Source organism: Chiloscyllium plagiosum, chromosome 9, assembly GCF_004010195.1.
Source record: "Chiloscyllium plagiosum isolate BGI_BamShark_2017 chromosome 9, ASM401019v2, whole genome shotgun sequence".
NCBI classification, from domain to species: domain Eukaryota; kingdom Metazoa; phylum Chordata; class Chondrichthyes; order Orectolobiformes; family Hemiscylliidae; genus Chiloscyllium; species Chiloscyllium plagiosum.
Genome location: NC_057718.1, coordinates 91,351,061 through 91,360,668, shown reverse-complemented (window position 1 = coordinate 91,360,668; position 9,608 = coordinate 91,351,061). Strand labels below are relative to the sequence as shown.

The 9,608-nt window shown below is 41.2% G+C and overlaps 1 protein-coding gene across 1 annotated transcript in view; it reads right to left on the bottom strand.

Annotated features, from left to right (window-relative positions):
* cfap61 (cilia and flagella associated protein 61) overlaps positions 1–9,608 on the bottom strand; it is a 236,943-nt gene that overhangs the window by 76,480 nt on the left and 150,855 nt on the right. Inside the window, exons 21-22 of the mRNA XM_043696862.1 lie at positions 6,522–6,814; positions 858–1,185 (exon numbers count right to left, since the gene is read on the bottom strand). Coding sequence (XP_043552797.1) covers positions 858–1,185; positions 6,522–6,814 — 621 coding nt within the window. The remainder of the gene's footprint in view (positions 1–857; positions 1,186–6,521; positions 6,815–9,608) is intronic.

Genomic DNA, 9,608 nt, shown 5'->3' with positions numbered 1-9,608 from the left:
TGTGTGTGTGTGGGGGGGGGGGGGGGGGGTGGCGGCTGGTTAGTGGCAGGGGTGGTGTTGGTAGGATCCAAGTCTGTTGGGGAGCTGTGCACAGATCAGGAAATCTGGTCAGATGCCCATCTGAGTCAGTCAGGAGATGCACGACAGTCAGTTCTGGGGTCAGTTCAGTGAAAGGAAAGTGGGGGTTAGCAGGGTGACTGCTATGGTAGAGAAGTTGGGGAAGTCAGTTGTGAGGATTGGGCATACAGAGAGGACAATAATTGTGAAGACTGAAAAATCTATAGGGACAGGAGACAGTGGTGCATTGCAGGACATGGGCTACTGCAAGTGGTGGGGTCGTCAACTGTCACAATCATTCTGACTTCACTGGGGAACAGTATAGCACAATGGTTGCATTGCTAATGCACATTGGGCACTAGGGAGCAAGTAGCACTTCCTTAGAAAGGGTTCTAAGATGGGATGAGGCAAATAACACCACCGGAGACTTGTATCTCATCACCAAGCCACCCTCTATTTACACATGCACAGCATATGGACTTTGACTAGCTAGCTCTGTGGAAGATAGGATGAGAAGGCTGCTTTAGAGGTGTGTTCCTGTCTAATGAGGCAAGCTTTGGACAATAACGTGAGAAATCTTGCTCGGGCTCACAGAGAAAAACCCTAAGAAATTTGTCAAAGTTCACACTAGCCACATTCTGGTAAAATTCATACCTAGATAATAGATCTAGCATCACCATATGAATGCTGGTGGATGTTTTGCAAGGGTTGCTTTTATATTTACTACCTGAAGTAAATAACAGACATTGATACTGAGGTCAAGGACCGAAGCAAAGTTCATATGCATTCCATCCACATACCTTTGGCTTTAGGTCCAGAATAAGTAGGGAGAAGTTTATCTAACTCTGCTGGTGGCTTAGTTATTTTCTCCAGAGTCGGGTCAAATAGATGCAGCATGAGTGCAGCCAGCTGAAATCCAACCTCTTTTGAATTAAAATTTTCATGAGACCATTGGTCGGCATAATAACGACGGGAATATTTAGTTAATGATCCAGCAGCTCTGATTGTTATATCATTGGTATGGAAGGTGGAGTCAATTACCAATTTTCCATCAAAGACGAGGCATGCCTTATTGATGGCACTGAATGCATCAACATCTACCTTCTTCTTGTCAAAGTTAAAGAAAGCCTGAAAAAGTTGAGAAAAAAAAATGAGAATCAAAGATATACCTCTTTACTTGCAGTCACCTTGACCTCGTTTGAGAAGAATTGCCCAGAGACTGACAGGATATACACACTACATCTATGACGAAATGGTGGGGATGGCCAGAATCCAGGTGGCAATGTTAGATAATATGTTGCTACTTGGCAATTAACAGACACTTGCCAAACTGATGTTAGCAATAACTGAAATATGATATGCACCAAGCTGAATTAATAACCATTCTCTGTTTTCTTCATATTTGAGAAATCCTTCAAGGGTGAAGGAGGGGCTAATGAGAGAGGATACCAGGAAATCTTTAGAGGAGGCTGAGCATTCTAAGGATTTACCACCAGATTACTCATGTGCAACCTCCACCAGCACAAATATACATATTGAAGTGAATGACTTTTAATTGTCCTCTTAAGTGACCCAACATACCACTTAACAACAAAAACAGAAAAGCTGGAAAAACTCAGCAGGTCTGGCAGCATCTGTGGATGGAAAGCAGGCTTAACTTTTTGAGTCCAGTGCTTCTACTTCAGAACTGATTGCAGCTAGAAAAAGGTAGGTTATATATGCTAAAGATGGGGTTGGGGGTAGGAGGAGGAAACAACAGGTGGAGATGGAAGTCTGAGAGAGAGAGAAAAAATACTGGGCAGACAAAGGAATGGGTAAAGGTCAGTGACCTGGGAGAGTGAATAGCTGTGGATGGAGACCGTTAGTAGCTGACGATAGGTTGTTTGTGGTAGTGGCCCATGTGATGACAAAGGGGTGTATGGGGGTTGGGATAAGGACATGGTAGAAGGTGCTCAAGCCCTAAAATTATTGAACTCTGTATTGAGTCTGTTTCCATGTTGTATGATTCTAAGCATTCTGAGTCTAGAAGGCTGCAGGATTCCCAAGCGAGAAATGAGGTGTTGTTCTTCCAGGTTACCCGCTTGACCTTTGCTGGAGCACTACAGCAAGCCTGAGACAGAAATGTTGGCTAGGGAACACACTGATGTATTGAAATGGCAGAGAATTGGAAGCTCAGGGTCATTTTTGTGAACAGAATGTAGGTGTTCTGCAAAGTGGTTGCCCAATCTGTGTTTCACCTCTCCAGTGTGCAGGAGAACATATTAAGAGCAGCGAGTACAGTAGATTAGATTGAGTGAAATGCAGATAAATCATTGCTTCACCTGGGGTCTTGGATAATGAGGCAGGAGGAAAGAAACAAGCAGGTGTTATTCCTTCTGTGATTGTATGGGAAGGCGATGTGGGGAAGTGGGGAAATGTTAGAAGTGGAGGAGGAGTGGGTCAAGGTGTCCCAGAAGGAACAGTCCCTGCAGAAGGCTGACAGGGAATGGGAATATATGTTGGTGGTAGTATTCCACTGGAGGTGGCAGAAATGGTGGCTAATGATCCACTGGATGTATATATTGGTGGGAGTGCTGTTGCTGTTGTGGGAGGGAAGAGAGGGGGTAATGGTTGAAGTGCAGCTGAGGGCCCTGTCAACCATGATGGTGGAGAATCCTCAGTTGAGGAAGAAGGTGGACATTTTGGAGGCAGCCATCTTCGGAACAGATGAGGAACTGTAAGAATGGAATAGAGTATTTATAGGAAGCAAGGTCTGAGGATTTATAGTCAAGGTAACTGGAAGTCGGTTGGTTGTAGTGGATCCATTGCATCTGTCAGAGACCATCTCCAAGAAGAGTATCATGAATGCTAATATCCACTTCCAGTACATTGGATGATCTGATAAGGAAGTGCATGCTGTTTAATATCAACATTCTGTTCAACTTAACTGCCATTTTACGTAGAATGGAACAAAGCTCTTGACTGGCAGGAAAGTGCAGGTGGGTCAAGAGACAGAAAATGGAAAAAGGGCAATCTAATTGCCACTTCTTGGAATTTCCAAGTCATTACTGTCCATTCATTTCTCTCCCTTCAGTATTTGCCTTCCCTACGTTGAAAACCATGGTTGCTTCTGTCTCTCCTCCTCAAATCTAATAATGTGTACAATTATAATGTAATCATTATTTGTAAAGTGTTCCATTCTGATTAGATTGTTAACTAATTCTGGTTCATTACTTATCACTATATTAAGCCTGGCCTGCTTTTTGTCGGCTCTAAAATATATTGCTTTAGAAAAGTCCCAAATGTATTTTGAAAATCCGATGCCATTGCTAAGTTACTATCTTGCAGTTATTGTAAAAATTAAGACATTCTGTTAGTAACCACTTATTATATGCTTTCCTGGTCTCCATGTTTATATATCATTCTTCTACATCACTAACATCAAGAGATCTGAAGACAACATCTAATAAAGCCTTACATTCTTTTTTTGTCTCTTAAATCTACCAATTAAAAATCTGCTGTCTTATTAATCTTATCATTATTTTTAGAATTGCAATGGTGCATTTTATAAATATTGCTATTTATTCTCCTTTACCAGCTTCCTTGTGCTTTCAAAAGATCTTACAGGTTGGAATATTTGACTTGGAAGCACACCCAGATTATACCTAGGTTTCTGAAAAAAAGTCACATTATACCTATTTAGATAAATTTGTGCAGTCTTCTAACTCACTTGCCTTATATCACATGACTGATTTTGAAGGTGTTTGACAGGTAGATACTTAACATACCTATATCCATTTTATGTCCTTTTCATAACTTATGTTCCTATCTATTTTTGTATTATAAATAAGTTAAATAACATAATGGGATACAAAATGAAACAGAGCAAGATAGTGGGCAAATACCTAACACTCCCCGATGCGCTTAATGCTTTCTACGCTCAGTTCGAGCAGAATGCCAGCAGCACGGTGTCACCTGCCCTGACAGCTCCTGATGTACCCGTTGCTTTCAGCACCACTGCAGACCTTAGAGTGATCTTCCTGGGTGTCAACCCAAGGAAAGTGATGGACCCAGAAGAAATCCCTGACCGTGCACTTAGATCTTGTGCAGGCCAGCTGGTGGAGGTATTCACTGACATCTTCAACCTCTCTCTTCTACGAGCCAAAGTCCCCACCTGCTTTAAAAAGACCACCATCATCCCAGTATCTAAGAAAGCACTCGCAACGTGTCCTAATGACTACCACCCAGTGGCTTTGATCTCCATAATCATGAAGAACTTGGAAAGGCTGGTCATGGCCCACATCAACTCTAGTCTCCCAGCCTGACTCGATCCCCTGTAATTTGCTTACCAATGTAACAGGTCCACATTTCCCTAGCCCTGCACTCATTTCTGGAATATCTGGATAACAAGGACGCCTACGTCAGACTCCTGCTCATCGACTACAGCTCTGCCTTCAATACATTATTCCCTCCAGACTGATCTCAAAACTTTGAGACGTAGTCGTGGCTCCAACCTCTACAACTGGATCCCCAGACTCCTGAGCCATAGACCGCAATCACTGAAGATAGACAACTGTAAATCCTTCACAATAACACTCAACACTGCAGTCTCCCCTAGGATGCGTTCTCAGCCACCTGTCATGCTCCCTCTACATCCATGACTGTGTAGCCAAAGTCTAAATGAACACCATCTGCAAGTTTGCTGATGATATCAAACAACGATGAGTCAGAGTACAGAAAGGAGATAGAAGACTTGGTTATGTGCTGCAATGAGAACAACCTCTCTCTCAATGTCAGCAAAAGTAAAGAACTGATCATTGACTTCACAAAGAAAGGAGGAGAACACACACACCCCTCCCCCGCAATCCCCCAACCCCCTCCATCAACAGAGTGGAGATTGAGAAGGTTGAAAGGATCAAGTTCCTAGGAGTCATGATAACCAATGACCTGTTCTGGACTTCCAATGTAGATACAATGGTTGAAAAGGCACAACAATGTCTTTTCTTCCTCAGCCAGTTCAGGACACTTGACATGTCCATAAGGATCCTCATCAATACTTACAGATACATCATAGAAAGCATATTGTCCAAGTGCATAACAGCCTTGTATGGCAATAGCTCTGCCCAGGAATGTAAGAAACTACAGATGGTTGTGTGTACACCTTAGACCATCATGGAAGCTAACCTCCCATCCATGGACTCCATTTACATCTTTCATTGCAGTGGAAAGGCTGCCAACATCATCAAATACCCATCCCAATCTGGTAATGCTCTCCAACAACCTCTTCTGTCAGGCAGAAGAAACAGAAGCTTGAACACATGCACCAGCAGGTTCAGGAACAGCTGCTGTTATTAGACTGATGAATGGACTCTCTAACTTCAAATAATATTGATCTTGTTAATGGTGATCTTGCCTCGTGCATGTCCTGTGCGGTGTAACCTGTATGCCTCATTCTGTCCAATGGGTTTTCACCATATAATCTGTATGTCCTTGCTTACTATGATCTGTGTGTGCTGCTCGCAAACAAAGCTTTATATTGTACTTAGGCACATGTGACAATAAATCAATCAATCAAGTTTAACAACCATAGTTTCAATCCCTTCATCCAAGTCATTCATTTAAATTGTAAAAGTTGAGGTCCAGTATTGATCTCTGTGGCACATCATTTGCTACATCTTGCCAATCAGAAAACAGCAAATCTATTCTTACTTTCTGATTCCAATTAGCTAAGTTTCTCTTCACACCAATATGTTATCCCCTACACCATAAGCTTTCATTTTCCATAATAACCTTTTATGTGCCTTGCAGTACTTCTACCAGTTTACATTTGCCCTTGGCAAATGTTTCTTCTTTAAAGGACTCCAAAAATTTGTCAAACATAACTTCCCTTCCACAAAGCCATGTTTACTCTGCTTAATTATTTTAACCTTTTCAAAGTGTCCTGATATAATGGTCTTTAATCTAGCTCCTAACGTTTTTCTGATGACAGATGTTAAGCTAACTGGCCTACAGTTTTCTGCTTTCTGTCTTTGCCCTTTTTTTAAAATAATGGAATTGAATTTGTTATTTTTCAAACTAATGGAAACTTCCCTAAATTTAGTGAATTTTGGAAGATGAAAATAACACATCAATTATCTCACTAGTCATTTCTTTTAAGACTTTCGATGAAGTCCATCAGGTCCCAAGTTCTTGTCAGGCTGCAGCTCCAATCATTTACTTGGTACCCCTTTCCTGATGATTGCAATTTTCTGGAATTCATCCTACCTTTCCATTTTCTAATTTACTGTATTTCTTTTGGGATGTGTTCCTTATTTTCTATTATAATTCAACAGAGTCACTTTTGATTCGAACAATTGTCACAATTGTTAACTTTTTTAAAATATCTATGGAAACTCTTATTGTCCATGTTTATATTTCAGACTGAGTGAAAAAGTGCTCAGTGTTTTGATAATTGGAATTGTTCACTTAAAAAAGATTTAACTTACCACACATTTTAGACTCAATGGTCGAGAATCCGTTGTGAAAGTTGCAAGGGTTATACGTTCATGGAGCTTCCCATTGTTATACTGAGCGAGCAGACAGTTAGAATACACAGAAGCATTAGCTTTCCTGAGTGCTTCCTCTACCTTACTTTCTATCTCAGGATTGTTAAAACAACGTCTGCCTGAATCCGAAGGTGGCTTCACCAGATGTACGAAAGAGCCATCAATTCCAAAAGTCAGGATAGTATTCACTGTGATGTAAGCGTCCAGTGTGCTCCCATACACAATTATATTTCCTGGAGAAAAAGCAATCAATCTAATGAATGCATTAAAGTACTTTAGGAAATCAAGATTAAGCCATAATGTAATTACCTTCCTATTTAGAGGTGCTATGAAATACATGCAGTGCAATCAAACAAATTGGACTGAGAAACACAATACAGGAGTGTTGCATGGTTTGTGTACCCTGAATACAAGAAGTTAAGAATAACGGGGGAAAAAAGCAAGGATAGGAATAAAGAAGTGGAGGGGGACAATCTGAGAGAGAAGCAGAAAAAAGGTAAAATTGGAATACAGAAATACAGGATAAGTCATTCAAAAACAAGGCAGACAAATTAGGAAATACAGTGAAATAGGGCATTTGACAGTATTCCATATTGCTGTGGCTACGGAGTCACAGATAGGACAGACCAGAAAAAGACATCAGATTTCCTTCCCTAAAGGGGCTATATTAAACTCGATATTTTTGTAGAAATCAACAATGGTTTCATGGTCACCATTGCTGAGATTAGTTTTTGATTCCAGATTTTACTAATTGAATGACATTCCACCAGCTGCCACAATGGGAGTGAATTCATCTCCCCAAAGCATTAACCTGGGCCTATAGCCCAGTGACATTACCAATATACAATGACCTGCTTCAGAATCCGAAAAACATAGCTAAGCTATCCCACAAATGATGGATCATATCTAATCCCTGCACTCCTTCTGATAAGTGACAAGTAGAATTTGCACCTATGGACTTTAGTAAGGCGTTTGACAAGGTTCCTCATAGTAGACTGGTCAGCAAGGTTAGATCACATGCAATAGAGGGAGAATAGCCATTTGGATATAGAACTGGCTCAAAGGTAGAAGACAGAGGGAGGTGGTAGAGGATTGCTTTTCAGATTGAAGGCCTGACCAGCGGTGTGCCACAATGACTGGTGCTGGTTCCATTGCTTTTCATCATTTATACAAATGATTTGGATGTGAACATAGGAGAATGGTTAGTAAGTTTGCAGATGACACCAAAATTAGAGATGGAGTGGACAACAAACAAGGTTACCTCAGAATAAAATGGGATTATGATCAAACAGGCTAACAGGCTGAGGAGTGGCAGATGGACTTTAATTTAGATAAATGTGAGGCATTACATTTTGGTACAGCAAATCAGGGTAGGACCCTATATATTTAATGGTCAGGTCCTGGGGAGTGTTGCTGAATGAAAAAGGTTCATAGTTTCCTTGGAAGTGGAGTTGCAGGTAGATAGGATAGTGAAGAAGGCATTTGGCATTCTCAACTTTATTGGTCAGTGCACTGAGTACAGGAGTTGTGAAGTCATGGTTAGGCCACTATTGGAATACTGCGTACAATTCTTGTCTTCCTGCTATAGGAAGGATGTTGTGAAAGTTGACAGGGTGCAGAAAAGATTTACAAGGACGTTGCCAGGGTTGCAGAGTTTGAGCTTTGGAAGAGGCTGATAGGCTAAGGCTATTTTCCCTGAGCGTCGGAGGTTGAGGAGTGACCTTATAAACATGCATAAAATCATGAGGGGTATGGATAGGGTAAATAGACAAGGTCTTTTCCTTGGTTTTGGCGAGTCCAGAACTAGAGGGAATAGGTTTAAGGTGAGAGGGGAAAGATTTAAAAGGGACATAAGGGGCAACATTTTATGCAGAGGGTAATGTGTGTATGCACTGATCTGCCAGAGGAAGTGGTGGAAGCTGGAATAATTACAACATTTAAAAGGCATCAGGATGAGCATATGAATAGGAAGGGTTTAGAGAGATATGAGCCAAATGCTAGCAAATGGGACTAGATTTATTTAGGATATCTGGTTGGCATGGACAAGTTGGACCGAAGGGCCTGTTATCATGCTGTACATCTCTATGACTTTAGGACTAGCCAAATAAATGTAGTGGCTTTAAAAGCAAGTCAGAGGCTGGCAATTCTGCAGTGACTAACTCACCTCCTAACTCCCGAAATGCCTTCCCAACATCTACAAAGTACAAATCAGAGCTGTAATAGAATACTGTTAATTTGCCTGGGTCAGTGCAGCCCCAACCACGCTTAAGATGCCAGCTACCCAGTTTAAATGGCAGTCGATTCACCACCTTGAGAATTCACTCCTACGAATATTGATGCACAGTGGCAGCAGTGTGTATGATTACACTATGCGCTGCAGCAACTTAACCTGACTCTCAGAAGCACAAAAGCAGCATGGGGTCTCAATTCATGCAAGCACTCCTCCATACTATTTTGCTGTTCACTCAATATTGCTTGGTCAACACCTTGGAATATTTTCCTGTGTGTATTTTTACAAGAAATGGCCTGCAGCAGGTCAATGAAAGTAACTCACCAACACTTTTTCTCAGAGGCAATAAGTGTTTGGGCAAAAAGATATTGGTGGAGCCTCTGGGTCCAGGGACCCTTCTTCAGAACTGCTTCAGAGGACTAGCAAGAGAGAATGAGCATTTGTACAAAGTCAAAGAGAAGAGTGAAGGAAACAAGGACTTGAAGGGGAAGACAGGAAAGAGACACAGAGCATTTAAGAAATTAAGAGATTTTTGGCAGACCAGTATGACAATATTTAATTGAGGAGCAGTAAAGGCAGTGAGTGACAAACACACAGCTAATGGACAATCAGCAAGCGTTGATCATTCCAGAGAATTTAGTGGAGAATCAATTTCTATTTCTTTTGGAGATTCTCCCCTTAGAGAGCTCATTGATTGGTAGTTAGTAAATGTCATGGTATAGCTACTTCTTATTGGTTTACTCAACACCTTGAAATGGAACTGCAATTTTTAATTAGAGTGGTGCTGGAAAAGCACA